At 40.4% G+C, this 24,546-nt stretch overlaps 1 protein-coding gene across 1 annotated transcript in view; it reads left to right on the top strand.

The window, feature by feature from the left end:
* The window catches only part of EP300 (E1A binding protein p300), a 65,995-nt gene that overhangs the window by 12,836 nt on the left and 28,613 nt on the right, over positions 1-24,546 (top strand). The window contains exons 2-11 of the mRNA XM_054822582.1: positions 3,512-4,170; positions 13,016-13,192; positions 15,348-15,609; positions 16,377-16,490; positions 17,406-17,642; positions 20,218-20,311; positions 21,020-21,154; positions 21,556-21,673; positions 22,192-22,366; positions 24,453-24,530. Of these exons, the coding sequence (XP_054678557.1) occupies positions 3,512-4,170; positions 13,016-13,192; positions 15,348-15,609; positions 16,377-16,490; positions 17,406-17,642; positions 20,218-20,311; positions 21,020-21,154; positions 21,556-21,673; positions 22,192-22,366; positions 24,453-24,530 (2,049 nt within the window). The remainder of the gene's footprint in view (positions 1-3,511; positions 4,171-13,015; positions 13,193-15,347; positions 15,610-16,376; positions 16,491-17,405; positions 17,643-20,217; positions 20,312-21,019; positions 21,155-21,555; positions 21,674-22,191; positions 22,367-24,452; positions 24,531-24,546) is intronic.

Genomic DNA, 24,546 nt, shown 5'->3' with positions numbered 1-24,546 from the left:
CTCCGCGTACTGGAAAGTCAATTGGTTCTCTGGATATTTATCACCGTTGTCTTAAGCTATGCCTTTGACTCTTGTGTGAGTGTATGTGTCATTATTTTCACATAGTCTATGAGCTGTCTGGCCCAGCCTTGTTAGTTTTTGGATTGTTCCTAGGCAGACCCCTCTACAGTGGGCTTTAGGATACATATTGTATGTAAAAGACTGTGAAATGGATTACCACTGTTGCTAGATATACACAAAGTCTTATTGATCTTTATGGTCTCTTGAGACTGTTCGTGTTTCAGTCCTGTATCTGAAAACTTCTGCCTCCTGGCAGTTGACTAAAAATGTGGTGGTTTTTCTAGTTTCATTGTTTATCTACTGGCTGAAGAAGACTTTGAAGTTTTGTTTTTGGAAAAGACTTGTAAAAACAGCAAACTCACACCAGAATATTGCATTGCTGGTATTTGCTACTTAAGATTTTGGCTTGTAGCTGACAGTATTCTTTTGCGATGAGGCATCTGTTGTGTATTCTCAAGGATTAAAAATCCTAACAAGTTAGTCTTATATGGAGAGAACAGTTTACATTTTTTGATGTAAAGAATTAATCTGATTGGGATTATCTCACAACCATTTAGTTTTGAGTTTGGGTTTTTTTAACGTAGCTGTTGATTTGTTGTGTTTTGAGACATTAATAAAAATAATTAAAAAATGAGGTTTTATGACATTTTTCTTCCTGTTCATGGGTGGCACAGAATGACCAGGCTAAGGAGCTGAGGTAGCTTGGGATACTCCAGTTGATGTGAGCAAGTAAGCCCTAAAGCTGGAATTATCTTCTAATTTATGAGGAGGAGGAATTTCAAGAAGAATGAGATCTTCAGAGAAGCAGATTAATATTTTCCTCTGAAGAAAGATGAGCAAATCTTTGTCTCTCAGAACAAGAATTGCACTGCCCCTTTGCAGTATTTTGTCTGAAATCATCTAAATGGGTCTTTCTGAGCAAATATTCTGTGGTGGTTTGAAAAACAAATTACTTCATATTTAGACATCTAGTGATCACTTTCCAGGTAGTTTTGTGAAGGGCTTAATATACAATGGTCTGATCTCAAGAAAGGTGAAGTTGGGATTTTTGTTTTGGGACTCATCCTGTTCTGGAAGCTGTGTCTTTTCAAGAGCAGAAGCTCCTTCCCCAGCTACCATCAGTCATAAAACTGGCCTTTGAGCTGTGTGGGTCAACAGCTGTTTCCCAGTTTGCAGATGGGAGGTTGCTGTGTGCTGCCATTATGGTTATGTTGTAGGTACAGGGTTTGTGCTGGCTCATGTTCTTCCCAGACATTTAACTTTCACTTTCAGTTTTCTTTGTTTGTCATTAAGAATTTTTTTTTTTTCTGGACAGCAGACTAACTTGGGAATTACTGATCATATTTTTTACTCCTTCCTCGCTCATGGGCTGTTTGACAGGTTATTAGCTAGTGTTTTCTGGATGTAGTGTTTCAACATTTGCCTGTTAAAGGCATCCTAACAGGCATCTTAAGATGCCTGTTGAAGATACTTTGAACTATCGTGGGGTTTTTTTATTTCTTTCTCCATTGCCTTGATCTCCCCTCTAATTTGAGGGTCTCTTCCACTGTAACTCTTCCCATGTTCAACAATATGTAATTCTTAGGCTAACCACTGAGCATTAAGTTGGTTGTGTGGGTTTGGGTGGGGTTTTTTTGTTTTGTTTTGGTGGATTTTTTGTTTTGGGTTTTTTTTTGGGGGGGGGAGTGTGTTTTGAGAAATCTGGTGACACAAAACTCTAAATTCGTCATTTTAAATGGAGGAGAACTTGGACAAAGCTTCATTCTTCTGTTTCTTCCTTCAATTCTGAATCTTGAAAAATACCAGTCATACTGAAGAATACCAATGATGCAAATGAAAGAACAATCCTTCGGATGTGTTGCAAAGCATAACTTACATAATGAGATTTACATTAATGAAGAATGGGCTAACTGATTTTAATAGTTTGAAACATAGTTCTTTAGTGGAAATTTTCATTCTGTTTCTGGTTCTTTGCAGTAATGAAGAATATATAAATAGAATTATAAAATCTCCTCTGTTGTGGTATACCTGCATTCTTGCCAACCTCATACCATATTTTCACAATTCTTAAGTCATGATCTTATCTGTGATAACAGTTGTGAAGTTGTAGAAACTTTGTTAGTACTGGAGTTTGACAGTTTGGGTATGGTATTGTGTGAGACGTTGAACAGATTTCTAATGCTGATGGGCTTTTCTGGCTTACGTGCTGTTTAACCGTAGTCTTTTTCCATCAATATTTGAACCAAGTCGTCTTGCCAGCCTCTCTAGAATTCAGTGCAATTGACATTTCTTTTTAAATGCAGTTGCTGCGATAATGAGTAGTATTTTAGGTCATTGTCTAGATGTGAAGTTTTTGAAAATGCAGTGCAATATCTCCTACAGGGCATCCATGAAATGACTTTTCTGACAGAAGTGGTGCAGAAATGTTCCAATAGTTAAAATTAAAAAAACTCTACTAGGTATTTTCAGATTCCAAATACTAACTTTTACAGCCTAGTTGTGCATAGCTACATCACACAGTGCCTCAGCTTTTGTCCATAAACTTTTTAGGTTATTTTTGCTTTAACTACCATAGACTAAATATACGGATCAAGGTGCATGCTGCTTCTGTTTTCTTGAGCAAATTGATTCTGGGTACTGTGTAATATTCTTGTATCTATATATCCCAAATAGTAATCATTCTCTATTTGGTTACCTTGGGGATTGCTTTGCATGGGCTCTTGAGATGTGAATTTGATTTTTCGTCCCAGTGTTTTTTTCATAGCTTCATGGCCAGGAGGGTTACTTTGATTGTTTTCTGAAAGAGTTAGTTGTGGGAAGATACTGGCTGTCCAGTGAAGTTCAATGGAATTTCACAATTCTGTGCTGGGAATGACTGGAAGTGGAATATTAAAAAAAAAAAAAAAACAAACACCACACACAACCAAACCACTATTTATTATTTTATAAATAGTAAACACTTTTTTGTTCTGAAAACTGTATTACTAGATTAGTGATGTCTGTTCCAAAAGTGACAGAGTTCAGCAAAAGTTTAATTTTAAAGACAGTGCTTTCCCATCAACCTTTTAATTCTTTCTAATAATTGTTGTCTAATTCTATTGGCTAACTCTGTGGATTTTTTTTTAATACAGGTTTTTTTTCCCCTCTCCTTCCTCGTCAAATTTTTCAAGTTGAGAAATCATAGTCTGAGATACCCAGTGATCTTTCAACACAAAGTGTTGTAGAACAGTGAAGTAGAATGGTCTTCTCTAGTTTACACTCTGTAAAGTTTAGAAATTACTTTTATCATGATAGTCTTCAGTAATGACTGATTCAGGAATTCTGCTGGAATGTAGAAAATGAAGTTTTGCTAGTTATTTGAAATAAAAAAATTAGAAACTAACGAACAAGATTCTTCTTCAAGACATTACTGATTACTCTGACCTCATATGAAATTTGTTTTGTTTTTCAGATTTTGGATCACTCTTTGATCTGGAACATGACTTGCCAGATGAACTGATCAGCTCCACAGAACTGGGACTTACCAATGGTGGTGACATTAATCAGCTGCAGACCAGCCTTGGCCTGGCACAAGATGCTGCCTCTAAACACAAGCAGCTGTCTGAACTTTTACGGGCTGGTAGCTCCCCAAATCTCAATATGGGAGTTGGTGGCCCTGGCCAGGGCATGGCCAGTCAAACCCAACAAAATAGTCCTGGAATGGGAATGTTAAACAGCATGGTGAAGAGCCCCATGGCACAGGCTGGGTTGACTTCTCCCAATATGGCAATGGGTGCAAGTGGACCAAACCAGGGTCCTTCAGCCCAATCCACAGCAGGAATGATGCCAACAGTAAACAGTCCAGTTAACCAGCCTGGCATGGGAATGAACACAGGGATGAATGCTAGCATGAATCCTGGGATGTTGGCAGCAGGCAATGGACAAGGGATGATGCAGGGGCAAGTCATGAACGGTTCAATTGGAGCAGGCAGAGGGCGACCCAATATGCCATACCCAAACCCAGGAATGGGTAGTGCTGGTAACTTGTTGGCTGATACCCTGCAACAAGGCTCTCCGCAGATGGGAGGACAGGCTGGACTGAGAGGGCCACAGCCTGGAGCCATGAACAAGGTAAGACAAGCTAAACTTTACTTTCTTTTAAGATTTATTCCTCTGCAGTACGGGTTCTATAGAATAGGATTTTTTTTTTCTTTTGAGAGTCCTGGATCTTGTGGTAAATAGTTTATATGCTGCTAAAGTGGAATTTGTGGCAGTCACGGGAAGTGAGAATCGAGTCTTGCACAACAAGCAAGACTATTGCTAATTAAAAAGCCTATTTTACAAATCTCGTGGCAGTATAGATTATCAACAACACTGAAAAGTAACTTGATTGTATTTTATTCTGTTTTATGCTTTGTCCACAAATGTATTTTCCTGTCTAATGTGGTGTTGGTATAGTGAGTGTGACGGGAATCCATGAGGACATTTTAGATGTTGTGGTTCTTTTTTCTCTGTGACACTTAATGAGAGTATTTGTTGTCTGAGATCAGCTGAGTGTTTATGCTGTAGCACATGTTAAGAGGCACATACACATCCGAACGGACAGTACACTGTATGTGCTAAGACATACATTGGCCTTGTTAAGAAATAGGTATTTGAGTTAATGATGGAGAAGGAATGCTTGTGTAAACACCTGAAGACAAGCGTTGGGTTCTAAAAAGACTGTTAATCCAACTCAGTTCTAGTTTTAAAATTTACAAAGGCTTTGTGTATAGGAGAGTAAACCAGAAAGCTGAAATAAAAATCTTATTTATACTGGAGAGGGAAATAGATGTGCTTTTGTAATTTAGGAGAGTGGAAGTTGTTGTCATGAGTCACTGAAAAGATGAGAGAAGACCTAGTGGTTTAAGTGACAAGGAGATGTCTAAATTTAATTTTTGTCATGCACAATTAGCTTTTTTTAGAGTAGGGAGCCACTTGAATATTTAAGTTTTTAGTGTTTTGACTAGAAGCCTAGAAAATACTTAAATGTTTCAGTTCGCTTTAGGTTGGTATAATGTGTTTCTTGGCTAACAACAAGAAAGTTTTTCCAATGTGCTTTGCAATGCCTGGCTAAATCTATCTTGGAATGCCTAAAGTCAGCCCACTTGGAGGGCTTGGAATGATAAGTAACATAGTCTCTAAATGAATTTGAAACATAAATGAAAATTATGTTGTGTATTAATGGTTTTGCTATGCCTTAATACATTAAGTAAAATGATTTTAGTGTCTTGTGAATGTTATTAATTATGAAATTCCTTGATCTTAGCTGTTTACTTAAGCTCAGTGTGCTGCTAACAATGGCTCTGAGAGATAGAGAGATGTGTGTGTGTGTGTGTAGTAATGAGTTGATTTTGTGGTCTGGTCATTTCGGGTATTTTTTCCTGATAGGGAAGTTCTTGCAAGCTTGATGGCTACAGCAGAAAATTTGTATGCAGTTTACAGTGCAAAGAAATATGTAACTACTTGGAAGTATTCTTGTATTGGAATTATATAATGTCTCATCCATTATTCCTTGGCTACAAAAAAAATTACTTTGATCTTCAGAAAGCTGTATTCAGAGGTCAAAAATTGACGTATTGGCTATTTGGGTGAAATGCAACTTCTTAATCCTTACTTATTAGAGCTGAAGTAGGGTTATCCACTATAATGAACTCATTTATCTAGGAGAAGTAAAGAAAGGACAGAAAATTAAGCTTTTGGCTGATGTAGTCCAAAATGAAATTGTCTTCCTCACTTACTTAAACTCCAAAATGTGCTGTACATCTAAAGTAAAAATGTTTTGTGCTTTTGGGAATATGCAGACCAAATACATGATAACTTCTGGTTTTTAGTTCATAGTCCCAGACTGGTTAAAACTACTTGGTTCTTTAATTGCTGATAAAAAGACTGAGACTTTTAGTGTAAGTATGGTGGATATAGCCATCATAAAGAAGTTGAAACTGCTGGATGAGAAAGAACAGTCTGAAATGGAGGCTGAAATTCCAGAATGTCTTCAATTGGTTTGGTTGTTGGCAGGGAGCCTGTGTTTCACTTCATGCAGTGGAGTTAGCAAAATCTGACAATGGTAATGTCTGACCGTTTTATCTCTCCACCCATCTGCTTTTGTTTTTTCCCCCCTACAAATCTTCAAAAAGATGATGAAAACAGAGGACCCTAAGCAGTTGTTTTTAAAAGCTGGGGTTTTTTTAACTGGTAAATTTAGTACTATGTTGCTGTTAATGTGGGAGTTTGTGTAATAACTTCTGTAGGTTTCCTTCATTGCCGCAAAAAATGTGCATTACCTGGGAGCTGTCCTTCAGTAGGAGGAAAAAAAATAGACCAGGAACTTCGGTTGTGTTCAACTTCATCATGTTAGCTTGCCAAAGTCAGCCCCTTGGGGTGATGGGAGGGTTGCCTCTGTGAGTTCTCCCTCATTAAAACAGAGATGTGTTGTCTGCAATGGTTTGTATGGAGGAACAGCTTAAGTTTCCTGTGATATTAACTAATTGGGAGGGACAATGTTACACTCTTAGAGTAAAATGAGCTCCAAGTGGCTAGTCAATTTGGAAAGCAAGCTTGGTTACGTTTCTGCGTTGTTCTGTTGTTCTATGGAGTTACTGAAGTGCTTTCTTTCTCTCCTCCCAAAACGTTCGCTAGCAATAGAGTGGAATACTTGCTTTACGCGTTAGCCGTGTACTTCCCAACTTCTCTAGTTGTACATGTTACTTTTTAGGACTCAAAAATCCCAAATGTCGATGTAAATGATTGATTTGGGGTCACCTGGGATACATAAACTTGTACTGTCGTAATCTGCCTCTTACATCCTGTGGTCTAATGCTGTAGCTTTATGTATGATGTACACTGACATACAAAGAAGCAATTCTGTCTGCATGCCATCTCAGTTGCATGACAGGCTGTGTTAAGGAACTAATCCAAGCTTGAAACTCACATGGTCATTTAAAAAAAAAATTGAATTTTCTGGTCCAATTTATATGCATCAGTTGGAAAGCTGGTGCTGATATTAGGGAGGGGACATATTAAAGGAGTTGATACTGCCAGTCAGAGGAGGGTGTGGATGCTGCTTTGGTGACAGTACCAGCTTAAAAATGCTTGTGAAAGTCTAGCCTGAAAGGAACTGTTAGAAGTTTGGAGGGAAAAGGAATTGTAACAAGTTTTGCTTTCTTGAATAGATTTTTGTTTTCTATGTGCTTGGTTGTGTGCAAGTTAGGAGGATGACAGACGTGCCTATTACTCTTAAAATAGAGTTTTGGAAATTGTTTGTAATGCTTTGATTATTTCAGTGCTTAGGGGTTTTTTTTGGCTTTTTGTGTCACTAGATAGTTTTACAACTTTGACTAATTGAAAAGTAAACAGATAGCAAATTCATGCTCTATAATAAGTTAAGGACAAATTCGTGTTTCCTGTTTTAAACCATTCTTCATTTGGAATTAGATCTAGTTAAAACTTTCAGTTTGTTGTTCTGCTGGGTTCTGTCAAGAATGCCCAGTTATAGTCTTACTGTCCAGCCTCTTATTAGGGGAGGAAGGTATTTTGTGTATAAGTTGGTGTGTGCATTTCTGTGATAGTAGTGCTCTGTCAGGAAGTGACTAAATTCACCTTGCCTTCAGGTCATTTAGATTTCATCTCCCACTGATTCAAGTAATCTTCTGTTACTCAAGTAATGAAATGGATGTGAAGGCAGTTCAAATTAGTAACTACCACCTCTGCTGTGTGAAATTACTTGAAATGTTTAGAGTTCCAGTAGTAATCCTTTGTCATTTGGCTTACTGTTTGAGTATATACAGGGTTTTCTCCTATTGTAATAGCTACACTTGGTTTTATCAGTGCAACCTCCATTAAGAAGAATCAATGGCAATATTTTAGAGACTAATGTAATTTTTCAAAAATCTCTGTAACTTCCTTTATTCTGAAATTTCATATTGTTTTACTTAGCTTTGTTCAAAATTGCAGAGAGATTGAAGATGTCACCTTCAAATTGTAAATTTAGATAAAGAAAATAAAAGCACCTTAAGTTCCTTAGTGTTGGCATATTCAGTGTCACATTTTCGGTAGAAGGTTAGTGTTATTGGTTGACTTATTTTCATTAGCTCTTTGATTTAACAGGTAAATGTATCCATACCGTTTAGACTCTGTGACCAAGTGTACCATACAATCAAGTACAGTAATCCATTAAAAGTGTAGTTGTGTGTTCTGGTCCTTTGCTTTTTCTTCTTTAGGTGAACCAAGGTGGAAAAAAATGGATAATTGTTCACTTTATCCTAGTGTAAGGGAGGAATATTTGTTTATGAGGGAGAAATGGAGCAGTAAAGACTTATCTTTGAGTCCAAGTTTCTGGGGTGGATAGGGGAGTTTCTTGCACAGATGGCAGTGAAATGATGCTAGCATCTTGCAGTAGGCATCTTAAAACATTATGCAGTCAAATGCGAAGAATAATGATCGGTAACAGTCATTGGAAAGGATGCAGTGGATACCACTGGCAAAATTTTCTTGTTTGGTTATGCCTGGGTCCAGTAATGCTCTACCAGTCAGTAGAATGGCACTAGAAAACTATTTACAATAAATTCTTGTTTTTAAAGAACCAGCTGGAATTTACCATAACTTTCCTGTTTTGGGAAAGTTAATTAAAACTTCCACTTGTGAACATGTGGATATGGAAAGATACTAGCTAGATACCATCAGTGTGGTCTTAAACTAGTGCATGCACTGCAGTTACCCTGATAGAGATACATAGTTGATAACTGCAAATGTTGGATTATTTGGAAAAATGTTATTAAAACTTAATTCTATTACTTCTCCAGGCTTACATCTATCTTTGCAAAATTTCAAATTGGTCATTGTTCAATACTATTGCTGATATTTAGTTGTCTTTCAAATATTAGACTGTTAGTGAAGCAGTTGTTTTTATAGAGAAACAGTAGAATATGTGTAACATCTATACGCATAGCCTTAACAGGTATTCCTGCTCAATTTCTACTCTGTGGTATCAACAGTAGAACTAGAGGCAGAGTTAGTTACTTGACCCTCTTCCAAACTGAAGATGCGTATGTTTCATTGCGTTCGAACAAAACTTCAGGGAATTTCCTCCAATTTTGTAGTTGCTCTTCTCAGATGAGGGGAGTGTCTGAACAGCCCTGTCTGATGCTGCTTGTGCTTGTAAACTGGGATGTTTCTTGAACTCGTGTCAACCATGACGTTTACGTGGCGAGAGGTGCACATCTTCCACCATTCTGGTAATGACAGCCCCTGCTTCTGTTCAAGGCAGGAAAGTCACGCTGGTTTCCATTGTGTATGTAGAAGATTACCTTTGCTGTTTGTTAGCCATGCATCATCATCTTTTGCTGTTTTCCTTGTTTCCTCCTCTTCTCCTTTACTGTGATGTAGATTTGTCAGCTCTCCCTTGTGTGCAAGACCTTGCATATGTGCTGAAAGTAAGTTGAGGCTATCAGGTGAGGAGAGGAAGAAAAACAACAGATGGGATGGATAAGAAGATAAATGGGAAGAGCAGTGGAAGGAGGTGGTGGCCAGGAAGGAGTGAGTAGAGGTTGTACTTGCTGACTTGTAGCTGTGATTCAGCCATGTATGTTTTTGCATGGTATTGCAGATGAAGCCTTGTACTTGTCTTATGCAGTGGTACTAACACCACCTTTCTTTGGCTGGTTCTTCTGCACTCAATTGTTTATCTACCCCTCACTCCCAATAGATCATTAATGTGGTGATGAACTATATGTCAGTGTTTCTGGTTGTTTCCTACCTATAAAACTCTACAGGATTATTTTTATCTTCCTTCTGTAGTCACGAGGTCATCCATTTCATACTGATTGATGTTTTCTTTTATTCATGTTTCTCAACATGTCACAGCAAATGATGTGAGCATGCTCCTGCTTCTTGTGCCAGGGTCACAAGGCCACTTTGTGCTGGGTGAAGAATCTCCCAAATGACCCTTCTCTTGACTCACTGTAGAGTTGCACGGAGGTTGTTGGTGTCAGGTTAGTGGATCTGTGACAGCAGGACTGGGGGCATTGCTGTGAGGTTCAGCTGTGGATCTAGCAGGTGTCAGTCTCACCTGGATTTGTTCCAGGAGACCTTGAGGCATTTGGTTTTTAGCATCCTTCTTAGGGTTTGCTTGAGTGTGGCTTTTGGAGTCAATTTGGCTCGCTTGGCCTCCAACATGGCCTGTGCTTCTCTGATCTTTGCCTCTCCTGTAGGCTGAGATGGGGAACTGAGGACTACCTCTGTTGGGAGCAGCTGGGCTGAGCATATAGTCTTGCTGCCAGGTCCCCTGGGTACAGTGGGGTGGAGGATGTCACCTTGGTGAGGTGGATGATGGTTCTCAGCCCTAGGGAGAGTGGGGCCCTGCATTTCTGCCATGGAGACAGCCTTGTCTTTTGCTTGGTTTTGCACCCTAAAGTGTGCCAATGGCTTATGCTTGAGAGCATCAGAGATCTTTGTGCTGGGCCAACTTGATTAGTACATTTGAAAAAGCCAGTTGCTTCACCTAAAGTTTATCTCCAGCTGTATTGCAGATATAAAGGTTGACTGGCATGGTCAAATGCCATCCCTGGGTTTCATCAGAAAGCTTCTGTTTTGGGTGACACAGCTTAGGTGCTTTTTTGCTTTTTTTTTTTTTGTGTAGGTTTGGGTTTCTACCCCTGCAATCAGGACAGAGCTGGCTCATCAGGCCGCAGTTGTTCTGCATACGTTGGTATCAGTGTGTGAAGTCCCCAGTTGTCTGAGATGGGCTTCTTGATTTCTCCCTGTGACACTAGGGTGTGAAAATGTGCCTTCGGTCTTCAACTCTGAATTGTTTGGTTAGATTTTGGTTTTTTTTTTTTTAAGGCTGATAGCAGCGTAAGATGCAGAAGTCATATGGGAGCAGTGTTAGTGATGGCCAGCATAGTCTGTGATTTAGTATACTTTCAGGTGTCAGCTAACTTTGGGAGCAATGATTATTAATGAATTTGAATACTTTGCTTAGAATTTTCTGTTTTGGGGGATATGCCTGCTTTCAAGATCCTTCCTGGGGCCACAGGGATCAGGCTATCTTACAGGAAAAGATATCTTGTTTTCTTAAGGAAATAATTCCTGCCGTCAGTCCTTCACTCAGTCTGAACCTGTTGGACAGTTTGAGGCAGCAATGATGATGGGGAGGAGTCCTGAAAGTGTGTTTGCTGACTCCTTACGTTTTCCTTCTCCCCTTTCCCTTCTGCTCAGCTTGCACATAAGATCTTATTAGTCTTCTGAGAGAGAGGCAGGAAGGGTTTGAGTCTTACCTGTTCTGTTTTTGGCAGCAGCTGCCTCATCAGTCACCACATATGTGTGTTCATCGCTGTGGAGACACGGCAGGGGTGGTGCCAAAGGAGACAGAGGAAAGGAAGCTTTTTTAGTTCTGCCTGATCATTGCATAGTTTGTTTATCTGCCATGTGTAGAGATTCTTTTCATTACTCTCTAATGAATTACTGCTGTGTGATTATGGTTATTGCTTTTGCGTGGAGGAGGGGGGCTGCCCTCAAGAGAATTCACTTGTATGTATCAGATGTCTAAAGTGGTAGGTTCTTTTAGTGAGTTTTGTACTCCTTTTCCTGTAGCTTGGTTTTGATCCTGCTTTATTTTGTAAAGGCAAACTGAAGGCCATTATTATGGATTGGCAGATGTTACAACCTGAAAAAGGAAAGTGACTAATGGCAGGTAATCTCCAGGCATGTAGGTTACTTCTCTGTGCAGGTTGGAGAAGCTTGGTAAGGAGCAGAAGCAAGGGATGCTTTGAGAATAAACGTAGGAGTGACTGGAAAGAAACCTACCATAGGAGCTTGTATACACTTTTTTGGATGCAGGAAAATGCCCAGACTTGAACCAAAAAACATCAAGGAGACTGAACATTGTCTAGTCAAATGTTAATGTGAGTTCAAACAATACAGCTTGTAAAAGTATTTTTGTGCCTTTATTGTTATGACTTATGGCTCCTCTAGGATCCTGCCTGAGTAATGGGGAGAACTTGGTAATCTTTTCCTGGTCCTCTATGGGTAGTTGTTTTGGTCCTGAAGGCCAATTTTTCCATGAAAAATAGGTGGGAACGCAAGGAATGGAAAAAAAGTCAGAGGACAAACAACTGTATTGGCAAGATTAATCCTGACGGTTCTTTAGATTCTGGGGCATTCCAAGGCAACAAATGGTATATTCTGGTATGCTAACACTGTTGAATATGCAAGTAGGTGATGCATACTGCAGAAAGGAGCATATAGCTTGTGTGAAACATGAATCTACTTCCCCTGTAGATGAATGGTTCAATAGCTTTGTTTTGTTTGCAGAGTTCCTTCCTACCATCTCCTTTGACCTCTAGTACAGCTCACTGCAAATGAGTTACTGTGCCTGTGTGTGGTGTTACCTATGCCTATGGTGTATTCTTAAATTGAAAACGGTTGTGTACTGAAAATGGAGACGTGCATTGTTACGGCTGTCTGGATAGGAGCTGTGGGAGTGCTGACAGTTGGGTAGGAGGTATTTGGGATAAACCCTGCTGATATGAATGAAGGTGGTATTTGTCTCCATTTGGAGTCTGCACAGATGCAAGGAGCAGAAAAATTTTTCCAGACTTGTGAGTTATATAGTACAAATCTGTGACTGGGAGAACTGAAATAAGAAATCTATTGAACAAAATCTTTTATAAAGAAATAATTGGGCCAGTTCTGACCAGACTGACCTCAAAGGTTGGTAAGTTGGCCTCACTCTGTTTATAGGAACTGTCTGGTTGAGGAGTTAATGTTGTGTGATGGGTAAACACATGCACATAAAGGGGCAGGGGAAGCATGTGGATCAGTATTGCATTGCAGCTGGTTCATGGATGTGATCACTCTTGCTTCTCTGAAGTATTCATTTGCCTTTTACATTGTGAACTTAAAGCATATTACTTCAACATCTTACCATTTTAATTCCTAGATGGGAATGATGAGCAATCCCAGCCCTTATGGCCAGCCATATAGTCAGAATACTGGGCAGCAGATTGGAGCCAGTGGACTTGGGCCTCAGATGCAGAATAAAGCTGGACTGCAGAATAGCTTACCACAGTTTCCAATGGACAAGAAGCCAGTTCCTGGGGCAGGAATGCCTAACATGGTAAGTAGAATGAACGGTGTCTCCAAAAATGTCATAGCAGACCAAAGTGGAGCAATATGCTCTGGTGTTGCCATGTTGTAAGTTTTTGCAGCTGTCATACCCAGTGTGAATGTGTGCTCTGAATCCATACATAATTCACTTGCTCCAACTCCTAAAAGGGCTGATATGGAGGAGAGGGCTGAGTTGTGCTTTCTGTGTTGATAAGCTGCACCTCTACTCTTCACCCTTCAAACCCTGTTAGCAGAGAAAATGAAAAAGAGCTCCTTAACTCAAGTGAGCTTTGCTACCTGTTTGACACCTTTGCTCTCCTCTCCCATCCCTTCTCTTGTGGCTGGTATATTGGGTCCCTTCTCAGTGTAGCTTTGTCTTGAGGATTGTTTTCTTGCTTGTGTTCGCTGGTGCTTTTGGGAGAGAGAAGCATCCCTTCTCAAACGGGTATTGCCTATGATAGGGCTTAGAAGCCCCAGTCATGTGTTCGTTACCGTTCTGAATTACAATGCTGGAGGTTCCCTGGCAGTTGTTGCTGTAGTAGCCTTGTTGCTTCTTCCTTCCTATCCCCCTGCCCCATTATTGCAGCAGAACTTACAGAAAGGGGAAGAAAGAGTAGTGGGAAAAGTGGATGGCTAAAAAGTGGATGGTCCAAGCTTATAAATAATAGGTCTTAACATCAGGTTCCCTAGCTTGAGCTTAACACTGGTGGCTGAATGTGTCTCATTGTTTTAGAAGCTTAAATTGGGTAGGGGTATGATGTGCAATGTGTTCTGCCATCCCTCCGCTGCTACATATACTTTTTTAATTTGGGAAACAAATTCACATTTCTGAATATAGCTTGTATTTCTCCTTGCTTCAAATTCCACTCACCCCCAGGAGGGTCAGTCTCTTGATCTTACTAACTGTTGCTGAAAAACCCATTTCTGAGTAACTTTTGTACCTTTGAATTAAAAAGACCTCAATCCTGTGAGTTTTATTTAAAATTTAAGTTGAATATGAAACTTTCTGGAAGGCTGACAAACCAGTTGGTTGTATGAAGCAATAAAGAAGCAGCCAAAATTTACTGTTCAGAACCCCACCTGTCAAGCTTGTGTTCAGTGCAGAGTATATAATTCTTCTGAAGTTGAACTGCTAAGCAACAACTTTTCATTCCTAGGTTCAGCTGAGATCTCAGTTGTAGTTTAGAATAACAGGTCGCAAACAAGGCAGTTGTGGTCATATTGGAACCTATAGAAACCCTGAGGGGACTGAGTAATTGGTGAAGTCTCATTGTAAAATGAAAGGTTAATACTGGTATTGAAGAGCTATGGGAGAACTGAAGTTTAGGAATATAGGTAGCTGAGCTCTAAAAATATGGAGATCTCTAAAAACATCCTCTACAGCCCTCTGTGAAGAGTCTGTTAGAAACTGAAGGCTGTTGAACTGAAGTGATACAAGCCACAAAGAGTCGCTGAGCCTCTCCTCTTTGCTGAGTACTCCTCAAATGTTGCCTGGAAGAAATACGAAGAAGTCTGAAGGAACAAACAGAAGTGCAGAAGAAGTACTAGATGTTACCATACTTGACATTAGTTCTGTGGCATGTGTTACCCTGAAGTTGTGCTTCATCTGTAGCAGACTAGGAGATGCTTGTTTTGAATGCCTACGTGCAAGTTTCCTGATGAAAAAAGATTCCCAGAACTTCCCCTTCATTCTTTTTTTCTAGGAACAGTCAGATTGAGGCACCTTGTACTGAAATAGAGGGAAAACTCTCTTCACTCTAAAAGGTGCTTTCTTCCATTACTGCAAGAATTGTGGATGCAACTTTCTAGCCTTCAAAATGAGAAGATTTGAGATCTAAGTGCTATTACTATTTTCTGGTTGGTCTTGCACTGCAAATTAATCTGTGAACATGTGCTGGTCTTTGATAAGGCAAGAGCTAGGACTAGGAGAGTGATGTGGGGAAGAAATTGTGGCTGACGAGAATTATTGCCAGGACTGGTGCTAAGGGGTATATTTAATGAGTCATCTGGAATTACAGGTAGGTGAGTTATTCCCTTAATCACAGAATGTAGTCGTCATTTCTCTTATTTGATTTTTTTTTTAATTGTTGCTGTTGTTTACTTAATAAATGGATTATTCTCAAAAATAGATTTATTTCTGGGAATTTCCTTTCCACCTTCTCCAGGGCCAGCAGCAGGCTCCACAAGTTCAGCAAGCTGGGATGGGGCCAGCAGCTTCTCAAGGAATGGGGTCTGGAGCACCGACAGCGGATCCAGAAAAACGCAAACTCATTCAGCAGCAACTAGTTCTCCTCTTGCACGCTCACAAATGTCAGCGACGAGAACAGGCCAACGGGGAGGTGCGGCAGTGCAACCTCCCTCATTGTCGAACCATGAAGAATGTCCTGAACCACATGACACATTGTCAGGCTGGCAAATCTTGCCAGGGTAAGTGGAGGAGTGATTATATAGATGTGGTCAACATTTGCAGGATAGGAAAGAGATAGAGAACTAGTGGCTGGCTTGGGAAGTAGAATTTTTTTTAACCTATCCATCCCCTTAAGAATGGAAGTCATAAACTTCTACTGAGCCTTTAGAGTTTAGGCAAGTTAGAGGGGAAAAGATAGCATAAAGAGATGAATGAAGATCTTTTGCTTAACTTCGTAACTCACCTTAAGATCTTTTGCATGCTGCCTTCTGATAAGGGTAGACACAAAGCAGGAATCTGCAAGTAGGAGTCTACCCCTCTCCCTTAAACGGAAGAGACAAGTCTCAAGCAACAGCTAACCAGGAATTAAGCTGCTACTCGTGCTGGTGATTTCTTAGTCTGTCCTAGTAGCCAAGGAAATTGTATGCTACCTTTTTGGTAGCCTAGGTTCGTCTGAGTTGTGCCAGTTGCTGGCATCTCAATTGCTTGGTACAGTCTGCCTGATGCTTGAGGTATATGGTGTTATCCTTCGAGCCAGGAAGATGTAGGTTTGGGTGTGTAACACAGATTTCAAGTAAGCTTTAGTTGAGCCAATAGTACTTGAAGAAATCTAGCTACGTTTTCAGGGCTGGTTAGCGCTGAACTATTTCAAGTAATACTTTACTGACCTGTGTTGATACAGATGTGTGCCCTGAGAAAAGTAGTTGCTCCCTACCCAGTTTGTGTTGACCATGTGGAGATACCAGCAGTAGTTTGTAAAAGTTTTTCATTCCCCTCCCTTTCTCAGTGGCACATTGTGCATCTTCCCGACAAATCATCTCGCACTGGAAGAACTGTACAAGACATGACTGTCCTGTATGTTTGCCTCTCAAGAATGCTGGGGACAAAAGAAATCAACAATGTAAGTGTACTGGGTAGTTCTGTGTATTGAATGAACCATAAAATGTACATTAGTTAAACTTTCTTGCACCCAGGTGAGAGTGGTGATGCTCTTGAATCTGGGAACATGTAATGATTTTCCTCTTGCTTTAACGTCACAGAGTATTTTTCTGTCTCTGATGGCTAGTGTTTATCAAAGCTTTCTAACTTTATTGGATTTTCCTAGCAGGAGGGTGGTAAGAATGAACAAGTCATAGCTTTCTCAACCAAATGATTGGCTTTTCACTACCACCTCTTCCAGCTGACCAGGTTCTGGAGACAGATGTGCACATACAGAGGGTTGTGTCATTTCAGCCCTGATGATATTTAGTTCTGTCTTCATCCTTTGTTTGCATTATATATCTCTTCCTCCTTCTCTTTGTGTCCCTTTTGTCTTCCTGACAAAATCTTTGGGAAGATTTTTGTCATTGTTACCTGGTTGTTGGTTGGTTTTTTTGCTTTCTTAATGTTACTTTGGGCTCTTCTCATGACTAATGTGAGCTGAGGTATTTCTTGTTTCAAGAAAATTGGAAAAAAAAAAGGCAAGCTATTACAATGGCTACTGAAGAGCTGTATGTACCCTTCTGCCTTTAGCCTCTGTGACATGGTGTATCTCTGTTTTCAGTTTGAAGCAAACAGATGTGTCCTAAATACTTAGAGTGGGATTTCCTCTCAGCAGCTCAAAGGGAAAACAGCGTGTTGTTGGAATGGCTGGTTGGGTCAAAACTTGTCTCCCTGTTGCATGACAGGTTTCCAGACCTGCCCTCTTCTCTGCATGCTCCTAGAAGAAGATGTTTTAGTTTGAACAGCCAGTGCACTCTTTATGTTCTTTTCCTGTTTTCGTGGACCTCTTTGGCTACCGCCTGCTGTCTTTACTAACTTCAGATGTTTCTTCCAGCGCTGCTGGGCGGAGCTGCAGTAGGACTTGCAAATACTGGCTCCGTGGGTGTGGGGCAGCAGACAACGCCCAGCATAAACACTACCAGTCAGATAGACCCCAGCTCGATCGAGAGAGCCTACGCAGCCCTTGGACTGACCTATCAAGGGAACCAGATGCAGACACAGCCCCAGGCTCAAGTGAAGAATCAGCAACAAGGACAGTCACCCCAGGGTCTGCGTCCTATGAATCCTATGGGTAAGTTTATCTGTTAGTGTTAAAATACAAACTACAAGCATCTTCCCCATGCTATATCTAATGCAAATTTTCTTAAGCTATTAGCTTAATACTGCTAGTTGATTTGCAAAAGTTATGCCTTTGCAATATTTTGGACTTGAGATAGCAAGCTACTCAGTGGAACACGAACATTAGAGGGCCCAGATGCCTTCTCTTAAAAAACAAGTTTTCTAGGAAAAGTATTTTCTTTGGAAAAATTATTTTTTTAAATTTTTTTAGAACAATTTTTCCAAAACATTTTATTTATGTTGTTTTGTAGCTTCATAATTGTACTGTAATGCAAGTTTTGGGCGTTTTAGAGGAGTTTTTAATTGGAAATGCATGCATTGGAATTGCCTATATTCAAGTATACTTCCTTGTCGCTCAGACTGCAGCATTTTACAGTTGTATCCCAGATAGGTAATGTTTGTTTTAAAAATGAAAAGTAGTGAATAAGAGACTGTCTGAATCCTGTCATGTCGACTCGCTAACTGTAAATTGTCTGGGTGGCTTATTGCAAAATCACAAAAGACTACATAAGAAATTTAATTCGAGGTGCAATTACTTCTAACCTGGCTATCACTGGTGTCAGATGAAGTAACCTTTAACCATCAAAGTTAATTTTGATAGTTTGAGATTGTCACAGGAATTTTTCTCACCCCCAGCTCTTTGTTTGAGTTGCTTAAGTAGCACTGTTCTTTTTTTAATGGAGAAGAGGAAAGATGAGCTGGTAGAGATTTATCACAAGCTTGTGTGGGATTGCAGTGATCCTGCCTATATGCCCCGTGACAAGCTTATGTACAGAGTGAGTGCTGTGTATGCACAGGAATGCCGTGGGGAAGGACCCAGGAGATTGCAGAGAAAAGTAGCAGTTGGTTGCAGGATGCGGTTTGATGTGCTGTTTCTGCACCAGAGGACATGCTACTCCTGAGTTAATCAGGAAAAGGCTGTTGGATAGAGTAGACTTGTTAATGAGTGGTCCTCGTAGGTTGCATGTGACTTGTATACTGCTAAAACTTTGCTTTCTGGTGTGTAAAGCCTTTTTTAAAAAGGTGGGGGGAAGGTACTGAGAGCTTACTCTTAATTACATTAAAACAATTTTCTACTGTGCATCAAAATGTTTTACAAGTAGATGAACTTCTAGGAGCCCCAAAATGTTATAGGGAGGGCCTTGAAAGGTTGAAAGGAACATATCAATTTTTCTGAAGCAAAATGGTTTTTAGGTTTTTTAGTTCATTTATAGACAAAGAGTTTGGCCTGTGCATTTTTACTGGGCACTCCTTGTAGCACTGATAAGAAAGTCCAATGAGATGGGGTTGAAAAGCTCTTGGAGAGTGAAGAACTGAAGCTTAACATAGAAAGGACAAGCATGGAGAGTGTAGACTTTTGACTGTTGTTTCATTGTTAGGAGTGAGTGGCTACAGGGCAATTAAAACAAGTGAGAGGAATCATCACCTCATGGCCTACATGACAATAGGGCTAGTTTAGGAGAAACAGCAGGATTTGGTAAGGACTGTGATGTGAAGAGATGCAGTCCTAAGTAGATGAAACAAATGGTTGGTTATAGCAGTTGAAAAGGGAGAGTTAAGGCATAGGTTGACAGTTGTCTTCTACATCAGCTTGGCAAAGTTAATCTGGGAAGGAGAAAAAAGTGACTAAGGGAAGGGAGGCAGCTTTATGGAAAGTCTGTTAAACATTTGGTTGTGATAGTAGAGGTATGTATTAGACTTGCTATACTTAATTTCAGTGGATTTGTCGTGTATGCAGTGTCTAATTTTGCTTGAAATACAGATTCTGTAGGATTCAGATGTCCTAAATGCATGTGAAGCTTGGTAGTGGCTTTCATGCTGCTCTCACAACTTTACAAAGTGATCTATTCAGAAGTTCTAGGCAGAGATATGCTGTGTTTTTCTTCACTATTTTGAGTCTTAACTCGGAGAAAATAGGCAGTTTTTTATGGTGATTGAGATCTGTGATTCAGAAAAGCAGATTTTGGTACGTAACAAATTTCTAGAGGTTTTTCCTGCAAAGGAAGGTACTTCCTTTTTACTACAAACGTTGGAGTTAGTTGTAGGGTCCTTAAATATGGAGTGGGTGAGAGGGTACATTGTCAGATGTAGGTGGTGGCTGATGTTTTACATTTTTGAAGCCTTTCTGAATATATATCCTAAGCCCCTGAATGACCAAAAAAAAAAAAAAAACCAGCCCCAAACCACTTCTAAACAAAATACTAGAAAAGGTTGGTAATGCTGAATCTTTGATTAAGGAGTCACGGAAGAGGACTCTGGTACATGACATTTGAAACTGAAATTGCTTATTTGTTGAGAAGTTCAGGAAGATGTGCAGAAGAGTAATGTGGTGTGATGTGTCACCAGTGTTGTGCCTCAGATGACTTCTAAGTTTGTAAAATGAAGAGGGTAAAGAAAGCAATGATTAATTAAATTCCCTTCACAAAAGTCAAAGTACTTGGAAGGCTAGACCCTTGCTATTGCTGAGCAATTACTGATTTTGCACAGTAAATGGGCTGTTCATTTAAGAATACTTTTTTGTTTTCCAGGTGCAAATCCAATGGGAGTGAATGGAGGTGTAGGGGTTCAAGCCCCTAATCTGCTGCCTGACTCAATGTTACATTCAACCATGAATTCTCAAAAGTAAGTTGAATTATTCTTTGTACCCCTGTGATTTTGTTCAGCTGCAAATGCTGATGATTGCCCATAACAAATGAGTTGAAAGGGCATGCACATAAGGATATTGCATGCTTATAGTGGAGAGGGAGTAACTGATGCTTGCTGCTAAAGGACAGTTGGAAGAAGCCTCGTAGTTGTGATGTCTATGCTCTTACCTTTCTAGAGGTCTTGGTGTCCATTTTAACTTTGTCAGTACTTGCAAACTGACTTTTTTAGGCTACAGAGGTTAGAGGCATTATCTGCTTTAGTATATGGGCAGGTCTGAAGGTCCAGTGCATTTACTGATCAGGGTAGCATATCACAAACCTGCCATTGAGCTGTAGTGTGAGTGAGGGACAAGTTACTCGCTGAGGTGTAAAAGCAATTCGTGTGCTTTATAATCTCATGGCACTTCTTGCATAAACAGTGAGGTAAATTCCATCAATGGCGCTCTCTCCCTTTTGGATTTTGTAGCTTTTGCTAACAGTTTTCCGAATCCTTGGGTAGGACAGCATGTACTCTTTCACGGTGTTGTTTTGGTGTCTGTGCAGCTATTTCTGCAGAGTTTGTCCATTGATTAGGGAATGGCTGAACTAGCACTTTGTCCTAACATTATTCTAAAAGAGGCTATGACTGTAAGATGACTAAGCTTGGGCTAGACTTTCGCCCTCAATTCTTGCTCTGTTTTTGAAGCCCCATGATGAGTGAAAGTGCCAATGTTGCCAGTTTGGGAGCCATGCCAACAGCTCAACCATCCAATACCGGAATTCGAAAGCAGTGGCATGAAGACATTACTCAGGATCTCCGAAACCACCTTGTTCATAAATTGTGAGTAGCTAATATCAAAACAATCTCCTGGCGAGTGAGTTGCTGCCTCTGGGGTGTGTGTGGGGCAGGAGGAGGCCTGGCTTATAAACCAGGGGGTCAGGGGGTGAGTTGTGTCGGGGTGCATGAGAGGGGAAAGCAGAAACCCAAAAGGTATGTTCTTGCTCTCCTGGTCATTAATGGAGCTGCACCTGCTGTTTTGGGGCTGTTTATTGGAGGAAGCGTCCCTCTCTGTACTCAGGCCGTCAACGTGGGGGTGGTGTCCCCCAGGAGCAGTAGCAATGCCTCAGTCTGTCGGAAGACTTGCTCGGGGCTTTGTGTTCAGATCGCTGGGGTTGGTGCTGATGTCCCAGTCTGGGGACGTCCTAATCACTTGCATGCTTGCTTTTTTTTTTTGTTTCCAGAGTCCAAGCCATATTTCCTACTCCTGACCCTGCAGCACTGAAGGATCGGCGTATGGAGAATCTGGTGGCATATGCTCGGAAAGTGGAAGGTGATATGTATGAATCGGCAAACAGCAGGGTGAGATGCCGTCCTCTGTCATACAGTCGCATGTGTGTCTGCCTTCGTGCCGTAGTGATAGTGGAGGAAGAGGAGTGAAAGCGCAGATGAGAGCCCCAGGCTGAGGAAGCGTGTGTTCAGGGGCTGCTGGACGGGCTCTAGGAACCAGCCAGGTGCAGGCTTCTGCCTGGGCGTGCTGGGAGTCGGGGTGGTGCCTGTGGGGGTGTGCTGTGCCTGAGGCCTCTCGAGGTCCCCTGAAAGCAGCGTGGAGCTCCTCACTGTGATTCCCCCAAAGAAGGGTCGGACACGAGAAGAGACGTGTCCAGCGTTGGCCTAATAACGGTTGCCAGCAATGCCCTGAGCAGTGCTCCTTTTTGCCCTCCTCTCTGCCCAGCAGCCCCTGCAAAGGGAGAGCCACCCCCACCCGAGCCAAAATGTGTGTGTGGAAGGCTGTTTTTCAAGCTTGGATCCCTGAGACCTGTTGCCTTTACTGAATGTGTCTGTCATCTCCTTTCCTGACTTGTACTGCTCCCCAACAGGCAGAGTACTACCACTTGCTAGCGGAGAAGATCTATAAGATTCAGAAGGAGCTGGAGGAGAAACGCAGAACCAGGCTGCAGAAGCAAAACATGATCCCAAACGCTCCGGGCATGCCACAGGCTCCCATGAATCAAGGGCCCACCATGGGACAGCCCCAGCCAGGGATGTCTGCAAGTAAGAACAGTTGGGTTACTGACTACCTGGTGCAGGAGAATCCTGTACTGTCATTTTGGTAGGCTTGTGACCATTTTGCCCTTCTTGTTTCACAGGTACCTGGCTTGCTGAAATTTAAACAGAACTTTCTCCTCTTTGTTCAGAAGTACTTGTAAAATTTTTGCCTTGCTCATGTGCTAATTAATGACATTATCTAAAAGCATTTAGTCTTCTGAACAAATTGCAATATTGTAAACCTTTACAGTTACTTTGAAGGTGGATGGAATGGTGATTAAGTTGCATTCTTAATGTTGTAGATCTTCCATCTCAGATTCACTTCTAGAATTAATTTATTAAAGATAATATCAGCTACTTTAAGAGAAATATATTTACATGGTGTTTAGTTCTGTGGTGTTCAAAATGATGATTGCTGTTACTATTGTTGCTAAACAGAGAGTATGATTGGAGTGCTTAGGTATTTATGCCTTTGAAAGTTTTGATAGTCCTTGTTTTATGCCACATTTGGTTTTTTTCAGACAAATGACCTTTCCAGCATGCAACGAAAACCAGATTTTACTTTTTCCCCCCATGCAGCTGTCTTATATTTCACAGTAGTTTTAGTGCTTGAATTTACCTTCCTAATGCTAAATAGATTATTATTACTATTAGATTCCCTGCTAACCATGCATTTGTATATTAGAATAAAATTTACTTTGGAGAGATGTTAATGATCAAAACTAACTATCATGCTACTAAAGACTGTAATGTCTCTGCAACGTTAGGAAGGGATGAGGAGCTGTAGGCTATCAGGTATCTAGTGTAGTTTTATTTGGGTAATAGGTAAAACAGGTCACACTAGTTATTATGGATGATATATTTAGTTATAAACTGGGAAAGGCATCTGCTGACATTGTAGTCTTGTATTTTTGATTAAGTCCTGTAAGTATTTGAAATACATTTCCAAATAGAATTGCATCCCTTGCTCTGGTTTAACTCTTCAACTGTAAAAGAGAAATAATTTAACTATTTCAGCCAAAATCTGCTTTAAGATGATTTTTTTTGTGTGATTCTGGACTGACAGTTCTAGAGACTGAAATAGTCTGTCTTAAAACTAAGTGCAACAGTTCTGCAAATATACTTTCTAGAGCACACACCACCCCACCCCATCTCTCTCCTGAGAGCTTCCTTCTCAAAAGAAAAGGATTTTCTCCTTCATTCATCCAGTCCTGCATGTTCTTAGATAGTTAAGAATTGAGTTCCGAAGGACACCTCATGGGAACAGATCTATAACTGTCAATGACACTGTAATAAGTTGTCTGAGAAGATAAGGTCAAAATTTGAATTGGTCAACTGAGTAAACAAAAAAACTTCCTGATTTTTATGTTTTTCTAACACTACAGAAAGACCCAGTAGCTCCAGGCATATGATAGAAGAATCTTAATCTGAGTTCTTTTTCTCCTGCTTACATTTGAATTTATTTTGGTAAATCCAGTTCTGGGTCTTTTTATGCTTGAACTCAGAACAGAATTTACCAAGATGCGTTACCAAGATCCAGGAAAGATTCTTAAAGGTTGATGCTGTGACTTTATTTGCTGTATCTTCTATAGATATCTTCTATCTGTATCTTCAGCAGTAGATGTAACCCTTTTGGTTGCTTGTCATGTACTCCGGTAGTTCTCAAACGTCAGAGCTTTGATAAATACTCTGTTGAACCATGTAGTTCTAATAGTGTTTTAAATCTAGAGGTGCAGTAGCAGTGCAGAGTGGTCTGTAGAAGTTCTTGTCTTGTGGAATGTTTGTGAGCTGCTGAGTTTGTTGTTGTACCTCGATAACATACTTCAAATTTGTCCTCAATTTCTGAAAGCTGACTCTGTCAGAGGATATTTCTGTCAATGGGACATGCTCACATTTTAAAGGAAATTTCTGGTTTTGCTTCACACTTTGAGGACTCTTGAAGAGTGTTTAAATTACTGGACTGTGTCTGTATGGTTTGGGGCTTTTTTCTCTTATACATGGGTTTTAGTGTGTAATTCTCACTGAAATGTTTGATGGATAAACCTGGTGGTCTCCTAAATGCTATAATCTTATTCTGATATTTTTTTTCCAGATGGTCCTCTTCCCGACCCAACCCTGATACGTGCCAATGTGCCAAACCAGATGATGAATCGCATGCAGGCACAGACAGGTAAATATTTGAAGAA

The sequence above is a fragment of the Grus americana genome, chromosome 1, assembly GCF_028858705.1.
Source record: "Grus americana isolate bGruAme1 chromosome 1, bGruAme1.mat, whole genome shotgun sequence".
Classification (NCBI taxonomy): domain Eukaryota; kingdom Metazoa; phylum Chordata; class Aves; order Gruiformes; family Gruidae; genus Grus; species Grus americana.
Note: the sequence above shows the minus strand (reverse complement) of the source record. Positions and strands in the feature narration are given on the sequence as shown.